This window comes from Notamacropus eugenii, chromosome 6 (genome assembly GCF_028372415.1).
Source record: "Notamacropus eugenii isolate mMacEug1 chromosome 6, mMacEug1.pri_v2, whole genome shotgun sequence".
Taxonomy (NCBI): domain Eukaryota; kingdom Metazoa; phylum Chordata; class Mammalia; order Diprotodontia; family Macropodidae; genus Notamacropus; species Notamacropus eugenii.
The window spans coordinates 175,393,165-175,421,094 of NC_092877.1; the positions used below are offsets into that span (position 1 = coordinate 175,393,165).

General features: G+C 34.7%; 1 protein-coding gene across 15 annotated transcripts in view; it reads left to right on the plus strand.

Moving 5' to 3' along the window:
• The first annotated feature begins 11,661 nt into the window (after nucleotides 1–11,661).
• ROBO2 (roundabout guidance receptor 2) overlaps nucleotides 11,662–27,930 on the plus strand; it is an 820,467-nt gene continuing 804,198 nt past the window's right edge. For 4 of the 15 annotated variants that reach the window (XM_072621616.1, XM_072621613.1, XM_072621611.1 and 1 more), the window contains exon 1: nucleotides 11,662–13,032. In XM_072621616.1, coding sequence (XP_072477717.1) covers nucleotides 12,972–13,032 — 61 coding nt within the window. In that variant the 5' untranslated portion in view covers nucleotides 11,662–12,971. The remainder of the gene's footprint in view (nucleotides 13,033–27,930) is intronic. The other 11 variants (XM_072621615.1, XM_072621621.1, XM_072621617.1 and 8 more) reach the window with 5 other exon arrangements.

Here is a 27,930-nt window from a genome sequence, read left to right on the forward strand (position 1 = left end):
TACTGACAACTACTCAGCAACCATATCAAACACTTCTTTTAGTACTATGGGATAGAATAGTATATCTATGCATATGAACTTGAAATAATCAAGGCAGCTAGTAGTTTCATGCTATTTTAGATTTCCACTCTTTATTAACTATTTTTATTGTTTCTTTCTCTGTCCAGGATTATTTTCTTTGACATACTTTGAGTTTCATTTTAGACATGTTAACTCTGAGATGCTGACACAGATTGAAGTCTGAAATCTAAATGTAGTGCAGCAGACGTTTAGTTACGTGAGATTAGAACTCTCTCCCATTCCTTCTCCCATTTGACTGGTCCTCTATTCTTCTTTGCTGGAACTTCATCCAGGTCACATATTCTAATCATGTGTGTCTCACAGGGGACTGTCCTTCTTTCAGTTTATTTCATTCAATGATTATTTTAGCTCCCATGAATTCAATGATCATTCTAATACTGACAATTCTCAGAGCTATTTCTCTAGCCCTAATCTCTCTGCTGACCCCTGGTGCTGTATCTCCAACTACTTATTATACATCACAAACTAGATATCCCATAGACATCTTAAACTCAGAATATCCATATCTGACCTTGTTATCTCCCTCCACCTCCCAAATGCCCCCTTTTTCTTTTTTCTTATTAGAGTTCAGAGTGCTGTAATCTGCCTAGTTACCCAGGCTTGCAAGCCAGGTGCCATCTTTGACTCATTCTCATACCCCATGTCCAATGTTTTGTCAAGGTTAAGAATATATCTTGTTCTGGTTCCCCAGACAACTCCCTTTGCATTCTAGCCAGTATAGTAAGTTTATAAGTAGCCAGCATAAAATAATAATAGTAGGAAGCAAGGTTGCAAGGGGGAACCTAAAAGTCATGTATAGACTGTTCCAAAGATCAAAGGAACATAATTAGCAAAATGTATTATATATTAATTAATCAAAAATCATATCCTGAGAGTATATGCTAAACAAGGGAAATCAATCTAGGCCTTACTTTTTATAAAAATATAATTAATTTGTTTTCAGTTTTCTACAATCACTTCCATAAATGTTAGATTTTTGCCCCTCCCTCCCTAGTACTTCCCCTCTCCCTCTCAGAGACAGCAAGAAAACTTATATGGGTTCTACACATATATTCTTATTAAATACATTTTCACCTTCATCATGTTGCATAGAAGAATTAAAATGAATGTAAGAAACCATGAAAAACAAAAGAAAACAAAACATAAAACAAGAGAAAATAGTCTGCTTCTTTCTGCGATCCAATTCCATAGTTCTTCCTCTAGATGCGGAAGGCATTTTGCCCCAAGAGTCCATTGGGAATTTTTTTAGGTCCTTGCATTGCTGTGAAGGACTAAGTCTTTCAGAAAAATTCCTTGCACACTGTGGTTGTTGCTGTTCTTCTAGTTTCTAGTTCTGCTCCTTTCATTTAGCATGAGTTCATATAAATCCTTCCAGACCTCTCTGAAGTCTTCCTGTTAATCATTTCTTATAGCACAATAGTATTCCATTACATTCATATACTACAAGTTGTTCAGTCATTCTCAACTGATGGACTTCTCCTTGATTTCCAGTTCTTGGCCACCACAAAGAGAACTGCTAAAAATATTTTTGTACATGTGGGACATTTTCCTTTTATTATCTCTTCAGAATACAGTCTTAGAAGTGATATTGCTGGGTCAAAGGGTATGCACATTTTTGTAGCCTTTTGGGTATAGTTACAAATAACTCTCTGGAATGTTTGGAGCTCACAGCTCCACCAACAGTGAATTAGTGTTCCAACTCTCCCACATCTTCTCCAACATTTATCATCTTCCTGTTCTGTCATGTCAGCCAATCTGATAGATGTGATGTGGCACCACAGAGTTGTTTTGATTTGCATCTCTCTAGTCAATAGTAATTTAGAGCATTTTTTCATATGATCACATATGTCTTTAATTTCTTCCTCTGAAAACTGCCTGTTCATATCCCTTGACCATTTATCAATTGGGGAATGACTTGTATTCTTGTACATTTGACTCAGTTCTCCATATATTTTAGAAATGAGCCCTTTATCACAGACACTAGTTATAAAAATTCTTTCCCAGTATTCTGCTTCCCTCTTAATCTTGGTTGTATTGGGTTTGGTTCTGCAAAAACTTTTCAATTTAATATAATCAAAATAATACATTTTGTACTTCATAATGTTCTCTATCTCTTGTTTGGTCAAAAAAAATTTTTTTCTCTATAAATCTGACAAATACACTATTCCTTGCACCCTAATTTTTATAGTATTAATCTTTACACTTAGATCATATATCCATTTGGACTTTATTCTTGTGCAGTGTCAGGCATTGATCTATGCCCAGTTTCTATCACTCTGTTATCCAGTTTTCCTAGTAGTTTTTGTCAAACAGTTTGTTCTTATCCCAGAAGCTGGTTCCTTGGGCTTATCAAACAGTAGATTGCTTTATTCATTGACTACTGTGTCTTGAGTACTTAACCTATTCCACTGGTCTACCCCTCTATGTCTTAGCCAGTACCAAGTGGTTTTGATGATTTCTACTTTATAATACAATTTGAGATATAGGGCTAGGTCACCTTCCCTAGCATTTCTTTTCATTAATTCTCTTGATATTCTGAACATTTTGTTCTTCCAGCTGAATTTTGATATTATTTTTCCTACCTCTAGAAAATAATTACCTGGTAGTTTGATTGGCATGGCACTAAACAAGTAAATTAATTTAGGTAGAATTGTCATTTTTACGATAGTAGTTTGGGCTACCCATGAGCAACTGAAGTTTTTCCACTTACTTAGATCTGACTTTATTTGTGCTAAAAGTGTTTTGTAATTGTATTCATATAGCCCCTAGATTTGTTTTGGCAGGTAAATTCCCAGGTGTTTTACAGTGTCTAACATAGCTTTAAATGGGATTTCTCTTTCTATCTCTTGCTGTTGGACTTTGTTAGTAATATGTAGAAATGCAGATGATTTAAGTGGGTATATTTTGTAACCCGCAACTTTGGCAAAGTTGTTTATTATTTCAAGTAGTTTTTTACTTGATTCTCTGGGATTCTCTAAGTACATCATCATATCATCTACAAAGAATGATAGCTCAGTTCCTTCTTTGCCTGTTCTAATTCCTTCAATTTCTTTTTCTTCTCTTATTGTTATTACAGTTGAATAACAGAGGTGATAATGGACATCCTTATTTCACCCCTGATCTTACTGGAAATGCATCTAGTCTATCCCTATCACATATAATGCTTACTTATGGTTTTAGGTAGATACTGCTTATTATTTTATGGAAGGCTCCATTTATTGCTGTGCTCTCCAGTGTTTTCAATAGGAATGGGTTTTGCATTTTGTCAAAAGCTTTTTCTGTATCTATTGAGATAATCATTTGGTTTCTGTTAGTTTTGTTGTTGATATGATCAATAATGCTGATGGTTTTCCTAATATTGAACCAGTCCTGTGTCCCTGGTACAAATCCTACCTGATCATAATGTATTATTCTCATGATAAGTTGCTCTTTTCTTTTTGCTAATATCTTATGTAAATTTTTTGCTTCTATATTCATTAGATAAATTGTCTATAATTTTCTTTCTCTGTTTTGGTTCTTCCTTGTTTACGTATCAGAAACATATTTGTATCATAAAAAGAACTGGATAGCACTCCTTCTTCCCCAATTTTCCCAAATAGTCTATATAGTATTGGCATTAACTCTTCTGTAAATGTTTGATAGAATTAACTTGTAAATCCATCTAGTCCTGGAAATTTTTTTTCTAGGGAGTTCCTTGATGGTTTGTTCAATTTCTTTTTCTAAGATGGGGCTATTTAAGTATTAAATTTTCTCTTCTGTTAATCTGGGCAATTTATATATTTTTAAAATATTCATCTATCTCATTTAGATTGTCAAATTTGTGGGCATACAGTTGGGCAAAGTAATTTCTAATTACTATTTTAATTTCTTCCTCATTGGAGGTGAATTCACCCTTTTCATTTTTGATATTGGTAATTTTCTTCTTCCTTTTTTTTAAATCAAATTGACCCATCAATTTGATTGTTTTTTTTTCATAAAACTTACTCTTAGTTTTATTTATTAATTCAATAGTTTTCTTAATTTCAATTTTATTAATGTCTCTTGGTTTTCAGTATTTCTAATTTGATATTTACTTGGGAACTTTAAAGTTGTTTTTTTTTCTAACTTTTTCAGCTACATGCCCAATTCATTGATCCCCTCACTCCCTACTTTATTCATGCAGGCATTCAATGATATAAACTTCCCCTAAGAACTGCTTTTGTGGTATCCCATAAGTTTTGGTAGGTTGTCTCATTATTGTCATTCTCTTGAATAAAGTTGTTGATTGTTTTTATGATTTGTTTTATTCACCTCCTTAACTTCTTTCTTGTTTATTTTGAAGCTAGACTTGTCAAGTTCAGAGAGGGGGAGGTTGAAGTCTCCCACTAGCATAGTTTTGCTATCTCTTTCTTCCTGTCACTCCCTTAACTTCTCCTCTAAGAATCTGGATGCTACACCATTTGGTGCACATATTTTTTTTAATGATATTCCTTCATTGTCTATGGTACATTTTTAGCAGGATCTAGTTTCCTTTCTTAAATCTTTTGATTAGATCTATTTCTGCTTTTGTTTTGTCTGAGATTAGGATTGCTACCCTTGCTTTTTGCATCATATGAAGCACAAAATATTCTGCTCCAACCTTTTACCTTTACCCTGTGTGTATGCCCCTGTTTCAAATACGTATTTGTAAACAACATATTGTAAACAACATATTATTGGAATACAATTTTTAATCCATTCTGCTATCCCTCTCCGTTTTATGGGAGAGTCTATCCCATTCACATTCACAGTTATGATTACTATCTGTGTCTTTCCCTCCATCCTATTTCCCCCTGTTTATGCTTTTAGTTCTCCCTTCTTTCTTCCCCTCCACAACAGTTTTAATTTTGACTACCATCTCCCTTAGTCTTCCCTCCCTTCTTTCAGCCCCCCTCCCTTTTACTCCCTTTTTCTTTTATTATTTCTCTCCTTTTTAGCCTCCCCTCCCTTTTCTTTCCCCTTTATAGAACTCATTAGATTTCTATACTTAACTGAGTTTGTTGTTCCCTCCTTGAACCAAATCAGATGAGAGTAAATCTCAAACAGTACTCATCTCCCTCCCCTCTTTCCCTCCACTGTAATATGTTTTTGTGCCTCTTCCTGTATCGTATTTTATCTTTCTCTGCCTCTTCCTTTTCACATCTCCCATTAAAATCCCTTTGTACACTTAAATCATATTTTTATCATCACATCATTTCATTTATGTCCACTCCCTCTATCTATCTATCTATCTATCTATCTATCTATCTATCTATCTATCTATCTATCTATCTATCTCCCTTTTACATTTCATAAGCATAGTTCTCAAGATTAGTAAGTATCATCTTCCCTTATAAAGATGTAAACAGCTTGCCCATATTGAATAACAAATTTTCCTCCTTGTTACCTTAGGCCTTGTTGTTAGAGCCTTTGGTCCTATGATATGTAAACCTCAGATAAACTCCAGACATTCACAGTAAGACCAGAAGAAAACTGAATGCTGCTGATAACTTTGAGATGAGGTGGATTTTTAAAATTTGATGTTTTACTAAAAACTTTTAGAAGATGCAGACATGTTAATGAACTAACCTCCCGTCATATGTATTAGAGTTAGTCTATTCCCCACTAAAAACCTCTAAAGATGAGACCCCAAACTCCTGACCTAACACTAATTCTATCTCCCTCTGAATCCATGCCAAGGACTCCTAACTTTAATCTTTGGTTACCTGAGCTTTTCTCAGTGCCTATTTCCCCTCTCCCCTTTTTCCCTCACACTGCCTGCCTTCCTTCACCACCCCATCCCCAAACCCATGCTTTCTGCTTCTGTATATTCCCACCCTTTGCCTCTTGTCTCTGTACTTTCTGTGCTTTTTACCCCTAAACCCCTGTGCTTTTTTAAAATGTGATTGAAACTTCACTTCCTGATGCCATTGTGGTGAGTACCTAAAGAATCAGGTGGGTCTATCCATTCCATAATTTCATAAATTAATTAGTAATTCACAGGGCCTGTCAGTTTTTCCTTCATTATTTCTTTAAAATACACACTTTTCTCTTTGATACTGCCACCATGCTAATACAGGCCTTCATTACCTTATGCATGAATTATTTATTACAAGAACTAGGGTTGGTCCCCTGGACACAAGTCCCTCTTCCTTTAGTCATCATTCCCTTAGCTATCAAAGTAATCTTCCTAAAGAAGATGTGGTCTGACCACATCAGCCTACCTGACTTTGGGAGAGTGAATCAGGGAGTATTTGCTACACTTAGAAAATAAATGATTTTATTTTGCAGAATACTGGTTTTTATTTGATACCATATATGCTTGGTTTTTAAAGTTTACTAAGTTTATTTACCTTACTATCTAAAAAAACAGTTCAACTTCCAAAGAATCCTACTTTATAACTACAGGCTTTTAGATACTAGAAAAATCTATAACCTTATGTCTGTGATTGTTTTTAAAAGGCACTGTAGGAGAATCTACATGGGATCTGACATCAAAGTATTGGGAATCTCTATTCTTCCATTTCTTGGTCAGGTGACTTGGGGAAGATGCTTCACTGTGTTAAGACTCCATTTTCTTTTTGGGCCACATGACATCAAACATCTCTTTTTGTTCTAAAGCCTATCATTCCTGGATAATTATCTACTCTTATACAATCTGAATTTTTTATATCCTACTTGTTTTAATGCTTTTTTGTGAAGAGATCATACTGAATTTCTCTCAGCTTACCTATATGTAGCAAATAACTCTTTTGGATGCTCTCCCATTCTTTACAGTTTGAGGTATTATTTTCCCTTATAGTCATATCATGTAACAGGACAAGTTAGAGCTGAGCTCTGTCCATTGCAGGATGCCACACTGAGAGTTTGTCTAGATAACCTGGGGGCTTGTCAGTAGGGGTGGAACTAGATGGATTTCAGGAGGAAGGGTCTCATCTTTGTTTGCAACATGGCAGTTCTTTATCCAGCTCTGGATGTCCAGTGGAGAAGACACCCATATAAGGAAAGGTGTTAGGTGATAGGTTCAATGTATAGACTTAGAAATGTTCACATAATTAAGACTATATATGCATGTGAGCTAGCTGGAATAAACAGAGTCCTCACCACCTTATCTCCTGCCTCATTTCATTACTCACTAGATCAAGGCCTCTTGCCAGACAAGAGCCTTGGGTCGGGTTTAGGGATCCCCGTAATGGTCTAGGGGACCCCAACAATATCACTTTAGTCAAATATAAATTTAATAGGCTGACCATTTACATTTATGTTATTTTTTATTATAATATGCAGAGTGTTTGAGGGTCAGGAATTTGGGGTCTCTTTTATAGGGTTTGGTCTGGGAATAGACTAAATCTTATCCATGCTACCTGAAGTTAGGTCATTAACATATCCACATTAGTACTTCGCAAAAAATTCATTACACTCTTCTTCTAACTAAATAGTAAATACTAACTAAATAATTTTGGTTCTTTAAAATATGATCCAAATAAAAAATAGATTCCTTAAATGTCTAACGTATTGGCAGATCAAATTGTATAAAGAGGAACTAATGAAAGAGTACAAGTAAAATTATGAGCAAAATAACAACAGTAGAATAGACCCTCCACCCTTAACTAAACAGATTATAGGATGAATAAAATAACATAAGTAAAATAAAATAAAACCTAAAAACCTCAAACTTCATAAACAAGTTAATAACAGAAAAGTTTTTACATGATTGTACATATAACTGTACTCTGTTTACTGACTGATGGAAAGAAACAAAAACTATATGCATTAACTTTAATCAGATAGTGTTACCAAGTCAAAGAACTATAAATCAAAAAAACTAAGTCTATAGTTTTGTAATTTTCAGGTAGTTCCAAAAGGTTTTCCAACATGATGTAACCAATTCACAGCTCCACCAACAGAGCTTTCATATATGTTTTCTCATAACCCTTAAGATTTCTATTTTCTTTTTTTGTCATTTTTTGTCATTTTGAAAGGTATGAGGCAGTAGATAGATGAAACTGATCTGAAAATCAGGGACACAGAGATTCAAGTCCTACTGATATATACTGGCTATGCAATCCTACTTAAGTCACTCAAACTCTTAGGAGCCCCCCAGAAAATTTTATAATAAGTTGCGGAGAAAGTATTCATCTACAAATTTTTTTGCCACAAGCTCCTTACCTTGATAAAATCACAGGTCTAGTTTTTTTATTTTTTAAAGGTACCATGCATGTTCCTTTTGTTTTCCTTTCTTTGCACTCTACATTAATTCACAGAAGTCTTGCTACATTTCTTTGCATTCTTTATAGTCATTATTGACATCAAGGTGGCACAGTAGAAGTTCAGGTCTGAAGTTAGGAAGACTCATCTTCATAAGTTCACATATACCTGCAGATACTTAGTAGCTGTGTGACTCTGAGCACTTACGTCATTTAACCCTGTTTGCCTCAGTTTCTTTATCTATCAAATGAGGGGGAGAAAGAAATGTCAAACTATCTTTGCCAAGCAAACTCTAACTGGGGTCACAAAAAGTCAGATCATGATTGAATAACAACTGTATTTATCATTGCTCATGGTATGACATTTATTGACTAATTCCACAATTATTGAGCACAGATTTTTTTCTAGTTTTTTATATCAACAATGTAATATAAAACACTGAAATTTTTTAAAAAATGTTTATTGTTTTGTAATACATTTCATGGAGTGACATCCTGTCCTTCAGTCGATGCTTTGTTTGGCCTTGGCTTGGGTTAAGGAGCCATTTCGGAGGATTTAAGAATGTTACTCAGAAAGCTAATACAAGTATGAGTTTTATTAGTATGTGATGCAGTAAGCAGGCAAAAACAGAAGCATACACACCCACATATACATGGTATATGCTGACACAAACATTCAGCCACACACACTATGCCAGAGTCACTCATGTGAGGGAGATATGTACTATGGCAAACATCTCAGTGGCAGGACATACTCAGAGTGGGCTCTGATCAGAGAAGTTTTTTACCTTGTGGATGGACTTGGTTGAGAATAGGTAATCAGTGCCAGACAGGGGAAGGAACATTCCTAATCAGACCCAGATGTGGTAAGGAAATTCTCTGGATCTTTATTGATACCAGACTTGGGTGGGGAAATTTCCTAATCTGGACCAGAAATTTAGTGAAGATCTGAATCCATAATTAGGAATTCCAGAAATCAGTGCGGATTCCAGAAATGGCTCATAGTCAATGAGTGGGCAAGGAGTATTGTCCAAGTAGGAGCTGAGACTATTTACATGTTTGTTGCAGGGTCAAGATGAATCAAGACAGTGGAAAAGTATACATTATCTTCATTACTAGTATGTTTACAATCATTAAGGTCATTGAGCCTAAGTGACTCCATACCGGAATCCTACCATTTATAACTACAACATCAAACAATATGTTTCAAAAATCACAGTTATCACAGCTGATCAGTACAATTATTGTGTTTAAAATGTTGTCATGTTTCTAGGTACTGGCAATTGACTAAATTTGGGGTTGACATCAAAAATGTGCAAAAAGTAGATTTAAGTTTTCCATCTCTTCTAAGTAATTAAGATACCCCGAATGGGAAAAAAGTTTGTAATTTTATAGTCTATTGTGTATATTTCCATGAAATTAATGATTTATGGTTTCTGTTAATGCCAACTCAGCGACAAAGAAGACCATTTGTTCACCTTCTCCAAATTACTTTTAATTATAGCCTTTTATGCATAGTATTCTTTAAATGTATTAAAATATATATTTATCCACTAGGCACATTTTGAGTACATAATAATACCATTCCAAGTTTTACATAAAACAGCCTAGAGTTCCATGCATATTTCTTTATCCAGAAGCTTGCGGAAGGGGGAAAACTTACATTTGGTATGCTGGAACCGAATCTACATTTAATTTTTAAGTTGTAGTTTGGAGATTTTTCCAGTCTACTAAGACTTTTTTTTTTTAATTACTTCCTTAATAGTGACCAAAGATGGCACCTAGTATAGTCAAAAAGAAGTTGAGGGTAGATACATGAGTAAGGATATATTTCTAACTTTCCTGGTTTTAAGGGTTTTCCTTAATCTTCAGTAGAAGTTGAGGTCGCGATGTTTTTATTGTATGTGTTGTTGATGTTATTGTATTCATTATTCTGTGATAAAGATCTTAATACAGCAATTGTCTTTTAACTTGGTCTACACTATTACACTCTGCTGTATATCAAGCCAACCCAGACCACCCAGAAAGTACAGTTTATATACTCAGTTCTGGGATATGTACCAAATGTCTACCAAGACAACCAACCACTTCCTGTTCTGTTTACATTCCAGGTGTTTTTCTGTGATGAGTATACTATCACCTGTGACCAGAATTAAGACCATTTCAGTCTTTCCTACCTCACTCTCACATTATATAAGACACAATCAAGGAATTCATATTCCAAAACCATTACATATGAATTGCTTAAGAAGATAGTATTTCTTTTTAGAGAACTGTGGGTTATGGAATTCATGGTTTGGTTAATATTTTATGCCAGAAAGACTGTGTCAGTCTGAAATTGACAAGCTATTGTCCTTAGAAATAGTAGGTAATGCAGATGAATTACATAAATAAGGTGATATGGAACTTAAAAATGAAATTCAAATAGTACCAGAAATACACAAACAAGAGGCTATTCCTCACGTATAAAATATTTTTCCTACTGTGTTCCAGTAGGGGGAACTAAAGATTCACTCTCTAATACACTTGGCTCACAGACCTGTGTGTGTTCTTGTAACCTACTGTCTAATCGCCAGCACAAGCATCAAACAGCTACCAGCTAGCCTGTGATCACACGTGTTCTCATCCACGCTATTTACACTAAAGACCCTGGGTATGCTCCGATCTCTTTGATCTAAATGTGTCCTTCCTTGATCTTCCAGTAGATTTATTTGGTGTGGTTTTTTTTTTAACCTTATTTTAATTACAGCTTCCCCATCCCCCACTCTTTCCATTTTTGGTTTTCATTAGTTGTAGCAGTTAAGGGCTCAACCTGATTTTTAGCTTAATTCCCCCAGATTTCAGACCTTTTACAAATTGAATTTTGAGGTTTATATCTCAAGATGAAGAAACATTTAGGTGTCTTCCAACTTCTGCATTTTCCTCTTTCCTGGAATATTTTTCTTTTTCTTAAATAAGCCTTTGGATCACAGAAGTGATCTCCCTTAAACTCACTCTTCAAGGGTCGTAAGGCAAATACTAAACACGAGAGGACCTAGAACCCTTTCATTTCCCGCCCACCTAAGTATGCGGGCTAGGACCAATGGATCTTACCTAAAATCAAAGCTGGAATATTTACAGATTTTTTTTTTTAATGGGGGAAGGGACGAAGGTTGCGTGTGTGTATGTGCATGTGTATGTGTGTATGTATGTGCGTGTGTGTGTGTGCATGTGTGTATGTGCGCGCGCGTGTGTGAAATGTACAGGTAGAGAGGGACGCTTCCCCGAGAAATTGACTTGCCCCTGGCAGGAGCAGCTCGGAGCAGCCACGTCAGTTCTACCTTTCCCCAGCAGAAGCGGGGCGAGGTTTGGCGAAGGGAGGAGACTGAGGAAGGAAGGCATTGGGTGTCACCCCAGCCGAGCTGCCTCCTAGATTACCCCCCTTCTCCCTTATCCACTCCCATCCTTCTCTTCCCTCCCCCTCTCCAGCCGAGATCCCCGGGAGTCCACGCCCTTCTTCTCTCTCCCCCGGCCCACGGTCTCCAAGCTGCTGTCACTCCTCGGCTCCTCTCCCGCCTTTGCCTCCTCCAGCCGGTGTAGCGGCGGCGGCGAAGGGAGAAGGGAGAAGGGCGCCCGGTCCCGGGGCCTCAGGGCTGGGTCTGCTGCAGGAGCGGCGGCGGATGCTGGACGGCGCTGCGCTGGGCTCTCCATCTCCTCCTGAGGCGCTCGCGGTCACACACACACACACACACACACACACACACACACACACACACACACACACAGACATACAGGCACACACACAGACATACATACACACACACACACACACACACACATCCAGTGCAGCTCCTTCCAGTGAGCCCTTCCCATTCACAATCGCACAGCGGCGGCGGCGGCGGCGGCGGCGGCGGCGGCGGCTGCGGCGGCGGCTGCGGGGCAGAGCCGGCATTAGCCCGAGCCTTGCCACTCACTTTTTCCTCCCTCCCTCCTGCAACGTCGTATTGAGAGTTACAGACCTCAGTTTCTTTCTTTCTTTTTTTTTTATTTTTCTTCTCTGAATCTTGTTCACTTTCTTTTGGAAAAGGGCAAAACGGTGGGAGAAAGGTTGCCTAGGAACAAAAAAAAAACCTAAGTCAAGCCCTCCTGCCAAAAATGTTGCCTTGTCACATTCTTATTATGGAAGTTAAGTAAAAACCAAAACCAAAACAAAATCCCCAAACCATACCACAGCAGCGAGACTGGACGTGGAGCTCATGTGGATGAGAAAGAAGGAGGGTGGGAAGAAAAGAAGAGGTCAAGCCCAAGGTTTTTCGGCAATGTGATGGCAAGTTTTTGGAAAAATTTCTAGTAATCAGGTCCCTTTCTTCCATTTTCTTCTTGGTTTCTGAAGAAAGAACTTGGCTTTGGATTGAATGGATTCGAAGAACTGGGTTTTAGACACACTTGGATAATTCCTCTACCTGAGGTGGCTTGGTGGGAATTTAGGAAGCAGCCTTTGGAATTCCCTCTGTTAATGTGGATGCATCTAAATGTGCCCTATTCAAGACCTTTCCAACATCTTTTGATCTTGAGATTTGCCCTTTAATTAGCTTCCAGGGAAGTCTAAAGTTGACCTACCTCTTTTTGAACAGGATACTCATTTTTCTACTTTTGCTTTCTGGGATTGGTATTTTAAGCAAACTGGATCATTTTTAATATGTCAGAATGTGTCTGCTAATGTTTACACAACTCCTCCTCTGTGGATTTGTATATTTTCAGGTTTATGGTAAGTTTAAAACCCTCAACCAAAATTTATTTATTTATTTTTTTTGTAGAGTAGTTCTTCTTTGAGCCTAATAGGAGACATATGTAAAATAACGTAACAGCATCTTAAATAGATTTGTTTCAATTAAAGCATGTAGTGTGGGTACAAGAGCTTTTGGGGGGAGATTTGAAGGGGAACTTGGTTTTTCTTTTGTTTCTGAAACTGCTGAAAGTATGTTTGTGACAAGGTTTTTTTTCCTGTTTACAAAAATTTGATTAAGTGACTCCAAATAGTAATTAATTAGTATGGTTAGAAAACAGAAATGTCAGAGTAAGTCTTTCAGATATGAGCAGATGCCATTTGGTTTAACATTATTTTCTGTGATTTAGTGGTTGAACTTTTGTTTAGAGAATCAGCTTATCAAATATGGTAATTGCCATTTCAGAAGATGGTAAACATGAGTTAGGAATTGGAGAACAGACATCTAGATGATCAATATCACCTGTGTCTTGAAGAATGCACATACGCTATGGAATTAGCTTTTAGAATTTAGTTTATGGAGAAAACTGTAAAAAGTAGGGAGAGTCTTCTGTGTCTGTGAAACAGGAGGGCAGTGGGCTAGCAGGAAAATAGGCTAGCTAATAGGGAAAGCTTAGCTGGGAGTGTTCAAAGACAATGGGTATTTTGAACAGGTGCTGTAGGTGTCTCTCTTTAGATTGAGTCAATCTGTCAAGGAGCTAATAGTGTTGCTTAGGTTTTTATGTCTTTTGTTGTTCAGATTTGATTTTCTGAGCAGTTTTTTGAAATGAAGGGACTAAAGAGAAGTTGATATTGACATAGTAGAACCAGTAGGCTATACGTTTCTTATTGGCAAAAAAAGGATGAAGAAGCAGGAGTATGGCATGCTGTGATAAAAACTTGAATTCTATGTACTATGATTATCAATGTTGTATAATGTGCATTGTAATGTTTTATATCATCTTTTGACATTCATGAAAAATAGCTGCCTCTGGGACCTATTGTGGCTCCAAATTCCTAATATTCTCTTTTAAGTTTCCATTTTAACTTTGCAATACCTCTTATATTCTGACTTCATTCACTTTCTGGGACACTGGCCATTTTTGCGTCTGCGGGAGCAAACTTTGTTCCAGGCAGCTGCAACGTGAGGGAATCCTATGCATTTGAAGCAAAAGGAGGCCTCTCTATACACATGAAGTGATTCAGATTAGTTTACTTATTGTAGAATGTGTCTGCAGTCATGGGCAACTTATCTTTTGCTCCATCCAGAGGAGGCAAATGCATGTTCCCTTTATTTGCTTCTGACTTTTCCTCTTCTAGGCAGAAATGCTTTGAAACTAATCATTTAAAGTTAGAGTATGGTAAGTTTACTTCAGTCCACATAGGTTATGCAGTAATAAGTTTGACTTGTTGAAATGAAGAAATGTAAAGATTCATCCTGTGGGTTTTTTTATTGCCATGTAAGCCTAGCAAAAAGGATTTAATGTAGCCTTTAGGAAAATGGAATTAGGCTCCATATGAATTATGAGCTTATAGTTAGCAGCACCAGAAATGTACATATAAAAACTGTACAGACTACACAATTATCAGTATGTTTAAAAAAAACAGAAAACAAAGTGTGTTACTAGAAGGAATACAATTAAAGTGTTCAGTGGAAGTGACAGAGTGAATCAGAAGAGCTTGGTGTTACAGAATATAATTAATGTACCAGGCTGTTTGGAGATATATGAAACAAATGCAATTAACTAGCTTGCTGGAACGACAGTAGCAAGACATAATTTATTCTTTTTTTTTCTCCATGAGAAACGTAACTAGAACCTTTGTTCCAATTTAGCATTTATAGGACAAGGGAGGAGGTCAGAAGAATCAGATATAACAAATCCCTTGCCTGCCTACTATTGTAGAACAGATTCAGAATGAAACAGTGAAAATCTGCTGTGATGTGTGGAGCAGAAATTCAAAGGTTTTAAAATACTTTGTCAAAATACTTTTCAAAACCTTAGTGTTCAAATGTGTAGAAAGCAAAGAAGTGTATTTTTAAAGTATTTATAGCCATGCTATGCAAATCATAAGTTTGATGCTGGCTCTTGGCATCCATGTCACTGTGGGGTAATATGATGCTATTGGTTGAGTTAAGAAGATGAAGTTATAACTAAAAGTCCAAACAGGAAAATAGGCAAACTAAGGGGAAGTGACTTGAAAGCCATGGCTTTTGGTAAAAAGAGCAATTTGCTTGCTTCTCGGCAAGGAATTATAAAATTGTCTTGGCCTTGAAGAATTCAGCTGGGGAAATGGGTGCTTTGGCTCTTCATCTCCTTGGGTTTTAGTTTTCTCTTCACATTGATCTCATTTTCCTTCTAGCCCAAAGATTCTATTATTTCTACTTCTTTATTATCTTTCTTTGAAGAATGATCTTTAACACATTTTCTTGATGAATTTCAAATTTAGAGAAGTGTACACCATCCTAAAAGATATACTGGCCATGTTGGTATTATATGCTAAAATTAATCTTATTAAATGACAGATTATATACATAGATACACACAGATACACATAGATTTATATGCAATTTTATAGCAGTTATTCATATGTGCATTTTTATTGTATGACAATGGTAGAACTTTGCCAAACTATAGAACATATGTGCTTTTTAAAAACATTTTTCAGAGTCTTTTTTTCATCTCTTGAGAATAAGCAAGAAAGCATGATTTTCCTTAAAAAAAACTGAAGTAAGCACAAACAAAACAAAACAAAACAACTCTGCCTTCAACTTTTGGTGCTGCTCTGGAGGGAAAAATAGAACATGAACCCTTCACAAAATAAGACCTGAGCAGGATTTCCATTACCATTTCATAAGAATACCTTTTTTAGTTTACCCTTTTCACATTTTCTATTTTTTTTAAACTTAGGCATAGATCATTGTAACCTTTTTTTTAAAATGAGAATTGATACAAATATCCAGTAATATTTGTGTAACATTGTAGTGTTCTGTATGTTGTCATCTATAACATGAAATATGACTACTATAAAAGATCAGAATATTTATTAAATAAGGCTATATTTTTATTATCTTTTACGATAAATTCAATGAGAACATAAACACATTTCACCTATATACTTAGTTATCCTTGGATTACTGTAGAAAGGTATCATGCATATTTCTCCTCTAACCGCTCCCCCCACCTTTGACAGTCTTTTAAATTTTATTTTATTATTATTTTTTTTGTTAGCTCCACACTTCTGATTTCATTGATGTAGGGATATACTAGTTGTGAAATCTCACTCTATTAGTGCAGATCAGCCACTGGAAAGTTTTGCAGTTTATAATCTTAGAATGTTGCCTGGGGCATTGAAAGATTAAGTAGTTTGCCCAGGGTCACATAGCTCGAATATGTCAGAGGTGAACTTGAATTCTGGACTTCTTGACTCTAATGCAGGATCTCTATCTTGCCCTGCTGACCTGCCAACCAAAGTACTTCTTTTATTCATTGACTATAAGACACGTATTACTCATTATAAAACCCAGATTACAAATAGGTAAAATTGAAAGTTACTCTTACAGAATGAAATGATCTATGCTGTATTTTATTAAGCTTTAATTAATGTGGAATATGCAAAAGTTGGCCAAATTTGCAAAATGGAGAAAGATCCTGTAATCTAGAAGACTTTCTTAGGCACTAAGCAAATTTTTTTTTTAATTAAAAAATTATCTCATAAATATGGAAACTCTGCTCACTAATTCTGAGGCATTTAATTATATAATATTTTAAAATCTCAAATGTGAATATCCATAGTGAACTGGATATGATGTCTGGAATATTATAGATCTTATCCTAAAATATCTTGTTATTTAAATGGGGTAGTATATAAATATGTACTTATTAGTTATTTTGTCAGCCTTCAAAGTAGGGCATATACATATATGCATATAAAATTCCATTTTTTATTCCCTCTACCACACCCCTGTTGTTTTGTCCTTAGAAGCATGAGCAACACTTGAAAAAAGGAAGAAATCTGGGAGAAATAACTGGAAATATAAAACCTAGTACATTCTTGATTTTTTTAAAAAGGCATCCTTTCTTTAGGAGTATATTCTCTAGCTTCAGTAAAATCCAAATTAGATTTTGCCAATCATTTGTTTCAGCAATAGAAGGCCTTTGTTACCTTTTGCTATACTTACGAGTATGGGCACAGAGAATTCTGGTGTGAGCTTGTGAAAATTAAGGAAATTTAGGGAATAACATTTTTAGGGAGCTTAAAGACCAGAATTTACATGTTTATATATTTACATTAGCCTCATCCTCTTGCAAAGAGAAAGAAATATGACTAAAAATAGACATTCTACAAAATTGATAAATTAGTAAAGCAGTGAACTATTATTATAAGATGACTTGAATTTATGCTTGCCTAGAGACATTCAGATGGACTAGTCCAGTGGTTCTTAATTATTTTCAATCTTTGGCCCTTTTAATGGGCCAAAAAGTTTTACAGACCTCCTTCATTACTTGTCCCAGTTGGTTGATTTGCTCACTGGAAATAATAACACATTTTTCATGAGACACTGGATGATATCATATATAACTATGAATAAATGAATCTGTCCTAGATTTTCAAAAGTTAAGTATTTTCATATTGCAAACATGATTACTGTTCAATTCCAGTGCACAGACCACACTGCAGATATTGCAACCACTGGTTAACAACAGATCATTATTTATGAACCATTTGACTTACTGGGTTCCCTTTTATGCTGAAAGTTGTAGATACTTCTGTTCCTATTCTGGGATAACAGGTACTGTATACTTTTTCAAAATTATGTCTCAATAATGAAGTCAGAATATTAATATTTGGAAAACAACTTCTAATGAAAGCTATTAACTTCTATTAAAACATGCCATGGTCTCTAGGTTTTCTGGTTACTCTAAAATTACTTATTCACATTCCTTAGTAAATTTGCATTTTCCTTACTTTTGAAGACATAAATTATTTTTTCTTATTCTTCCTCATTCTTGAATCCCCGTTCTAGCACTTCATTACTCTTTGCTATCATCATCAAAGTCAGGAATCCCTCACGACCCCTTCCTCTCTCCTCATAGAGAAGAATCCTTCTTTGAGGTATTTTGTCATGGCTGAGGAATACTCTGAGTGTTGTTTACTTTTCCAGTTATTTCTTGGCATTATTGGACACTATTTAAAGCTCAAGTCTGACCTGTCCTCCTCCATTAGAATGTGAGCTCCTTCAGGGCAGGTATCTTGACTGTTGTCCTTTTTTGTATCCCTAACACTTAACACAGTGCCTTACGCTTATTAAGTGCTTAAATGCTATTTGGTTGACTGACAAACTGCTATGGTGGCCATTTTGTCTTCATATGGATAATTAAAGCCCTTTTCAGGAGATTCCATAGTTTGGCTTCTAAGTCAACCCTTGAGTGAACAGATCAGTAGAGTACTATGTACAATAGTTATAACCTGGAGAAGGTTCCCTAAGCCTTCTCTTGGCTAATCTTTCTTTAATATTCTGCACTTTACCCCTAGGTTAAAGGTAGAGGGCAGAAGTAACTTATAATTCCAGTTGGTGTCAGGTCGGAGTTATATTTCATGGCTATAAACTTTAAAAATTAAATTGAAGGGAGTCTTTTTTATGTGTTTCCATAATTTAAAAAGCTTTAGCATTATCCACATCATGTCAAGAAAACTACAAGAAGTCTGCCATAATTGCAGACAGTCTGCTAGGAACTCAAAGACTAGTGCCACAAAGAATGAACATGCGTCAGTGGTTTGTGATCTATGTCATTTGAAGAAGAGCTCATTTATGAACTCACAAATACATCAAAGTGCCAAAGGAAATGGAATAAAAGAGACAAGTTTCCAATTTGTAGTACCAATAAGAAGATGTATGCAAAAAAAGGTACTAACTCCTTCATTGCCTCACTGTGATCAAAGGAATAGACTCTTTCTGCCTTAATGAGTTATCTTCATAAGATAAAGAATCTATATATGAGACTAATTTCTTCATTGCAGACAATCATTTTTCCATTTCTCTAGAAAGCTGATGATAACTTATACCATATCCTTTGGATAATAGTTATGAATATTGTTCCATTTTCCCCTACCTATCACATTCCTCCAAAAATCTACCACTTGGTGCAAGTAGCCAAGTAGTGAGTCAGATATGAATCTTTTGAAATAAATGACTTCCTTGATTTTTTCAAGATTCAGTTTTCCACCAGCCAGTTGGTACCATGTTGACTTTGAAAGGCTCTTTTCTACCTGCTAATGTAGCATAGAATGTTGGTAGAAAAGGAAAAGAAAAGGTCCTATTTTTCAAAAAAAAGGAAAAAAGAAAGTTTGTAAAAAATAGGTCATTGAGCTTGGCTTTACTTTGATTCCTTGGGAAATTCTAGAACAAATTAGCCCAGAGAGAGATAGTAAAAACATATGGAAAAAAGAAGCAATGGCTTCATTAACAACAGGTCCCATGAAATTAACCTTATTTACTTTTTCGACAGTGTTAATAAACTAGAGAATTGGGGGAATGTTGTAGTTGTAGTTTACCTATATATTAGTGAAGTATTTCATGAAATATCTCATTTTGGGGGGAAAATATGGAAATGTATGAGTATACATTAGTATAATCTCATAAATTTGAGGCTGGTTGAAATAAAGAATAGTCATTTAAGATTTAATTTCAACTTGGCAGGTCTCTATTGGAGTATTTAAGAGTCTGTTTTTGGCTGTGAGTGCTTAACATTTTTATCAGTGATTTGTCTAAAGGAATAATAAGCATAATCATTAAATTTTCACATCACATAGAACTGGGAAGGATGACAACGCAATGAATAAACTGAGTCAGGGTCAAAAGGATCTCAACAAACTAGAATACTGTGTTGAATCTAATAAGATGAAATCTAATAAGAATTTTAATTTAATTTTATTTTAAAAAGTAACTGTGTACAAGATGGGGAGTAGATAGTGATTTACCTGAAAACTTGGTACAAGATGGGAAGGTGTGGTCAGATGCCTGAAAACCACTATGGTTATTAATAGTTCCTTAGCTAAATACCCAAAAAACCTAGGGTGTTTTGGGGCTGCTGTGAGAAGCATACCTTCAAAGAATAAAGTATTAATAATCCAAACTGTATTCTTTCTCAGTCAGGCCATATCCAGAGTTTTGTTTTCAGGTTTTGGAATTATACTTTAGGAAAGATGTTGATAAGCTGAAGAACAGATTCTCAGGATGAAGAAAGGCCTTGAGTTAGTGTCATATGATTTAGCTGAAGGAAATGCAAATATTTAGTCTGGAGAAGTGAGATCTACTGGAATGTGATACCTGACTCCAAGTGGATAAAGGGGTGTCACCTGGAAAAAAGAATTAGACTTGTTCTGTTTGACCTCAAAGCATAGAATCCAGAACAATTTTTTGTCTTGATGTTGGGAAAAATTTTTCTAAATATAAAAGTTGTCCAAAAGTGAAATGAACTGCCTCAGCAGGTGTCAGCTTCCCCCACATGGCAGGTTTTCAGTCAGAGATTGGATAAACACTTATCAGACATGTTATATTGATAATTCTTTTTGGATATGGGCTGGGCCAAATAATCTCTGATTCCTTTTAACTCTAAAGGATGTGATTCTGTATAAACCCATTGTTCCAGATATTGAAGAATGAGCAACCAATAGCTTCGTGCCATGGAAGGAGCCATGCAGGAGACCTGATTTTTAGTGATTTCTAATATTATTTAATATGTGATGGGAGATAATTTGAGGAGTTAGGGCACAAGCACCTGTGAGTATGAGGAAAAGTTTCCTGTTGCACTTAAGCAATTTTGAAAGAATAAAGAAATTCTAAGAAGTAGAGTGAGCAAGCAGGATTTTCAAAGCAAGGGGGCAACCAATGAAAAGTGGAGAAGATAAAACTGGAAAGGTGGGTTGAAGCTATTGAAGTCCTGAATGCCAGATGAGGGAACTCGGACTTTCTTCTATGATATTCTTCATTCTATGCAGAACATAGTTTGCCATTTGGTGTTTAAGCATGATGAATTCTTAATGTTACTGATTTAGATTCTTTTGATTCTTGATGATTCAGATAGTAATTACAGGACAAATATGTTCCCAAATTATTGGTATCAGGATAGAAAGGATTAAATGTGCGACATAAAAGATACACTGTATTAGCCATTGAAACATGCTCAAATAAACTCAATTTTTTGTGTCAATTTTACATAAAAAAATAGTTCTTATTGGCAAAGTACTTCAGTATACGGTATGTACTATACTATCATATGTGCTACATATAGTACTATATGAAAATCCTTTATCCTTTACAATATATAAAGTCTACTATAATACTATAGTACTATATATATATATACATCATGGTCCTATAGTATATATGTATGTATGTATATGGGTGTGTATACATGTATATATATATATTCATATATATAAACATACACTATAGTACTATATATAGTGTAGAGTGTAGTAGATATACTGTAGCACCATATATAGTATATACTATAGTACATACTTTACATAGTATATATAGCACGTACTATGCTAAATGTATACAATATGTGTTATATATATGGTATATATCATGGTATATATAGTTTCTACGTACACACCATGTGGCATATATACTATATGTATATATACTGTAGTATAGAAAGTATATGACATATATTGCTGTCACATATATACATATATATGTATATTTATATATATATACACTATAGTACTATGTTGTATATGTCTACAGTACTATAGTTAGTAGACTTCATGTATTATAAAGAAGAAAGTGTTTTTATTAACCTTTAGCCACTATTGGTCTAATCAATCTTTCTTTACTTTGGTTCAACCTCTCTTTTTTGTATTTTCACAATCTTGTCTGATTTGTTTTTTATTTGTGATGGATTTTTAAGAGAGGGAACAAATAATCTTTGGTTTGTTTGATTGTAAAAGATCTTAAGGTAGTGTGGTATTTTGAGATTTGAGAATGGTGGGAGGAAAGTTTCCTAAAATACATAGGTCAGTTTAAATTTCCCACCTTGCCATATCTTTTTTTCCCAATAAAATATAAGGGAGAAGAATGTTGGTGTTAGAGAAATTACTTAAAACTATAGTTTGGTAGAAATTATAGTCTTTTGGGAATTTGCATATACAAAACCCATGGTGTGGGCTGCCTAACATTAACATGTGACCTGAGCCCATTTTCATTAATTAATAATCAACTGTGCTTTTGTTTTCTTTGTAGGATAAATGGAATATTTTAAAATTTAATGCTGAAAAAGCAACAGGTTTGGGCAGAATTGCTCAGCTGCCTTACAGCCTGGAGTGATTGCTTTATTGCTAGTGTAACTAGAACGTTATGCAAAACAAACGTTTTGATTCATCAAGGTTTAGAGAACAATTCTTTTTTTCTTCTCATTGGTTCTGGTTCATGTGGGACCTTATTGCCTAGCTTACATTCCCAGGATTTTTGGAAATAAGCTTGACAATTCAGCTTGAGAGTGGAATTCAGGTTTTTTAATTATCCAATTTTCAAGTTGAAATCAGAACACACACTTAAAGCCAGGTTCAGTTTGTGGTTATTTATCTAAAATCTTTGCCTTGTTTGTAATAATTTAAAATGTATAAAAGTGATGAGAGTAGAATAGACATGCTTATTTTACAAAAAAAGTTATGCAAAGGAGATTTCTTTAGTATAAGATTTTCACTCTGTTATATTTCTAAATGTTTATTACCAAATAGTAACCAATCCCCCAAAAAGAATTAAGTAATAATCCCAGGTAAACAGTCTGTCCCCTTTCCCCTCTCTGCTTCTTTATCCAATCAGTGATTTCATCATTATGGGGAATTCCCTCTGAGGAACTTTGTGAACCACTGCATATTGGTACCATCTGGCATTCACTGACTTGCCCAGGATCACATGACTAATATTTGTCCGAGGCGGAACTTGAATCCATATCTTCCTGACCCAGAGGCCTGCTTTCAATTTCTTGCTCTCAATTACAATAGTTGCAGAACATAATTTTCACAGTAATACTAAATGCCGATCAACCCAGGATGAATCTAGCAACCTAGAGCATGTCCATAAGTAGCTGCGATATTATTCAGAGATCATCTTACCCCACCCTTTTAAAATGCAACAAATTATCTACCCTGAAGAATGCTGTCCAATTCTGACCAACTGATTTAAATGCAATATTTTTTCTGAGAGACAGAAAGGAATTCTTAGTTTGAGAGAATCTTCTTTTACTTTGGACTTATACAGAGTTATACAATTTGCACTCAGTTATATCTGCATTAATAACACAAGTACAGCTTTTCAGTAATATTTCTGTCATGAATCAGAACATCATGGAAATAAATAAAACCTACCACAGAAATGAAAATGATAACAGTAGGTTGGTAAATATAGAAATCTCTAAAGTTTACTTCTGTTAATCATGGGCATTGATTGTTGAAAAAACTGAGTAGAAAGATTGTAATCTTTTAAAAAGGTAATGTCAGATAGCTACTATATCCATTGGCGTTTTATTCATGTAAACCGGATATGAGAGTTCATTTAAGAGTCCCAGAATTAGTTTTAAAAATTGTTATGAAAATGATAAGAATTAAGGAATACAAAGTATTTTGCTAGTGTATGGAACATCGGGGTAACATTCAATGTAGTTTTTGAAGAACTTCATATTACAATGGGAACTGTGTAATATTGTCTGGAAAGACTTATGAAAAACTTTGATGTGTATTGACTCTGAAAATACATATGGATGATTTTGTGGTTAAATACGTTTTTAAATGTTTCAGTTAAGTCGGTATTAGTTGAATGTCTGTATAAAATAATCTTCAATTCTGAAAGAGAAGATGAATATATATGACATGTAGGGACAGTTTTTGAGCATGTGGCTATTTTTTGCCTACATGTGGCTGCAGAAGAGGAATGAATTTCTAAGTTGCCTTCCCACTTGTCACAATTGATAACTTCTATTTTTATGAAATGTAGTTTTTATAAAAAAAGAGACACATGTAAGTATTTACTCTTTGTCTTTATATTTGCTTTTTGATTTACAATGCCTGCAGTGCTCATAAGACAGCTTTTAGGAAACAATCAACAAAAATTTTAGAGCCAGACAATAGATGTATCTGTGTGAAAGTCTGAACAATAAATTTGTTTAGCTTTTCCTTCTATGAGCTTGTTTTCATTTTCTTAACCTTCTAAACCTGGAATACACCTAAGATGATATAAGTAACTTCTTTTTCAGTTTAGCTTCCAAAAGGATAAAGTTCCCAGACTTTGGAATGTGAGTCATGAAAGGATAACATACAAAATGCAAAATCTGACTATCTCTAAATTTTGAAATTGAATGTAGAGTGAGGTGAGTGCAAGGATCATTAGAACCTTTGCTCTAGAATTGGAAGTTATCTAATCCAAACCTCTTATTTTACAATTGAGTAAACTGAGGCATAACAAGGTTGAAAGAGAGAGACTCAGGAAAGTAAGAAACTGAAAAATATTGGGAAAAAACTGTCAGTGTTTGAAGGGAGATTGGAATGATTGTGAAAAACAAAATATCAAAGTTGACAAACCAATATTTAGGGATTATAGACGGTTACATGAAGCATATTTGTTTAACATTGAGCCCTTTTTTTCTTGACAAATAATCAATTTGGAATCAGATACAAAAGAACATGTGTTTAGCTTTGTATGACTCCCAATTTTTCCATTCTGTCTTGGAGCAGACACGCCTTTTTCCTTGACTGACATTGGTTGCTAGGAGAAATTCAGTGGTTTAGTCTTTTCTTATCCAACAGTCAAACTAAAGAGTTCATTGAGATAAGGCATAAGGGACAAAGCACAGTGCAGGCTGTGAATCATGACTTGTCTTTAATATGTCCACTTTGTTCCCATTTTTCTTAGGAAAACCCAAACTTTTGTTTTAATCAATGATGTGTTCTTTCAGCCATCCTCTAAAAGTCTTTGCAAGGATTAAGGGGAGGAGGGATGTTGAAGGGAGATTGCAAGAGTCTGTCCACTCAGAGAAATAATAAGACTTGAGAGTTATTCATGGAGCTATGCATTAGTGAGAATGCAAAACAGAGAGAATAGCATCAGTCAGCTGCCTTTGAAATCTGGTGATTAATAGCTTTTGTTTTTAATGGAAAAGGGGAAAAGGTAGACAAAAAAGGTCTTCAGGTTAGTTTCACTAGTTTGCAGATTTGATCTATGCATGTCAGGCCTTTTTAAGAAAGAATTGTTTAATCGATTCCTACCTTTTTATAGTGAAGTAGTAAATTTTAATTGTTGCATCTGCCAGGTAAAAATGAAATGGAAAAAAGGTATAAAATTTACTAAAATCTCAATAAATACTTGACATAATTTGTCTAGATTTTGAGAAATCCATCAATCAGATTAATAGATTTCCAGATCATATTCAGGGTTCTATCTAGGCAAATATATTTTACAACATTTATTCAGTATTTTTGTTTGTTTGATAAAGAAACTAATTGCAGCACTCTTGAGATTTCAGCGAGGTCTCTAATGAGAAAGTTTTAAAGGTGGCAGGTGTGAGTTTCCCATGAGCACTTCAAAATAAGAAATATTTGTGACTTACAAAGAAGTGGCTATTTTATATATACATACATATATCTACATATGTGCTTCAGCAGAGAGATCCTAATTTAACAGTGATTATCCATGGCAGATATAGATATGGTCGAAATCATAGTATCTTTTGATTAGCTTTCTCTAAGTATGAATTAGTAGCTCTATTTTGATTTAATTTTTGTCAGTTATCTAAAATGCTAATTACGTATGCACATTACATATATGTTTTAAAGTGTATGCAGAGTATTTAATGGCATTTTGTTTCCTTATAAAAAATAACTAAAATGCAGTATAATTATATGTAATGGTATTTTAAATATAGTAGCCAATTACTGTAAAGCAGTGACATTTACAAATCCTTGATAAACCATGAGCTTTTATTCTTGTTTTCCTTTTCTGAATATATTTATATATGTTGTATATATTCTATATCAATACTTATTTTACAGATCTGTGATGTCATAAGTTTGCTTCCTTCATTTAAGTTTTTACATGCATTTCAAGCTCTTAAGATTTATCCTGGATAGAAGAGAACATATAGCATTTAAAAGACAATCTGAGGTTTGCTGTTTTCTATTTTCACACTGCTGAAGTGAAATATCTTGTTAAGAAGTTGTAATACCCGTGGGCAATCATAGATGGAAATGTAACAATTTTGCGAGAGATGTCTAGAGATCACTTTTAAGTACACCATGATTTAACATCTTTGTTAATGGGAAACAGAGGAATAAAGACATGGTATAATGTAAATGCAGAACATGTCATAACTACAAAAGAGTTTAAAAATAATAACAAAAATCAAAGTAAAAATTTACACAGGAAGAAAACTACTAGTTTACTTGAAACATATATGAAAATTGTCTTTAGGGAAATAATCAGAAATCCAGATTTTTAAGTAGGAGAAACCTGGAAAGCAGTAATACAGAAAGGACCTTGGGGACAAATAGGAAGGATCGAGGGTGAGCAAAGGAGAAAAACAAGTAATGATGAGTGTGCAGCAAAATTAGATTCGGATTTCCAGTGTTATGTTACGTTAGAATGGCCAGTGTTGTTATAATGTGTATTTAGTGATTAGTTAATGATTGAAAAGGGAAACTGTGTCCCAACGAATGTTACATAGGTATGGCTGAAATAACATTTTCACTTTGAACTTAATTGCTAGACAAGAAAAAGAATCTAAAGAGATAGTTTAAAGAGTAGAAACAAGATGAAATAATTTATTGGAGAAGTGTACGTTTATCTCTAGATGGGGGATGACATAAAGGAGAGCTACATGTGAATTGTTGCCTACTTAAATGTGCAAACAATTACTAAGAAGAGGGAATTTAAGAACTTTAAAGTATTTAAAAAAGCTCAATTTCATATTGGGAAAATATGTGACAGAAGTGCTAGGCTTAGTCTAAACAAGCTCCAATAAGGCAAAAATCTTAGCATAAAACAAGAAGAAATAGCCACTAAAAAGATCAATCACTTCTCTCTCCGGTTTGTTTCTCCAAAGTATTTAAAGTAACTGAAGTCATTTGTGGTTTAGAATACGAAGATTTCCAAAACCAAAGACTTGGTTTCCCTAATTACACCTTTTTCTTGTGTTGTAGTCATGTGATATTTCTCATTTAGAGTTCCTTATAAATGCCTGTTTGTCTGAAAATCTTGGCTACAGTGAGATGCATTTGATTACAAAATAATCTTTCCAGAGAGGTTGGAAGAAGAAATTGCTTCAGATAAATTTAGACCAGCAGTATTTCAAGTGTGCTTAGAGTGATAGTAAACTATATTCATTTGTTAAAAGAGAAGCCTGATAATAAGTAAGTACATTTGAGAATAATCCAAAATATAACCCTTTTCTTACCTTCAGTGTTAATAAAGATCTTATTAAATAGGTATACCCTCCCTGGGGCTATAAGATTTTTGTAAAATGTGAACAAAACTGATAGGATAGTATCAGAATTATAGGGCTGGAAACAATACTGTATTGGAAACATCCAGTCTCAGATTCTGAATGAATTAGTAGATAAGTGGTAGATCAAAATCTTGTGATTCTTTTTTAAAAAAATTTTTTAAGTATCAAAAATTCTGTCTTCTTGCCCTTTGACCTCAAAACTTCTCTTACCCACCTCACTGATAACTAAAGAAAAACAGAACCTATTGCAAATATATATATATGCATACATGTATATGTATGCATATACATATCGATGTATCTCTATACACACACGTATACACATATACATGCACATGCATATATATAGATACGCACACACATATAGTCAAACCAAACAAATCTCCACATGGCC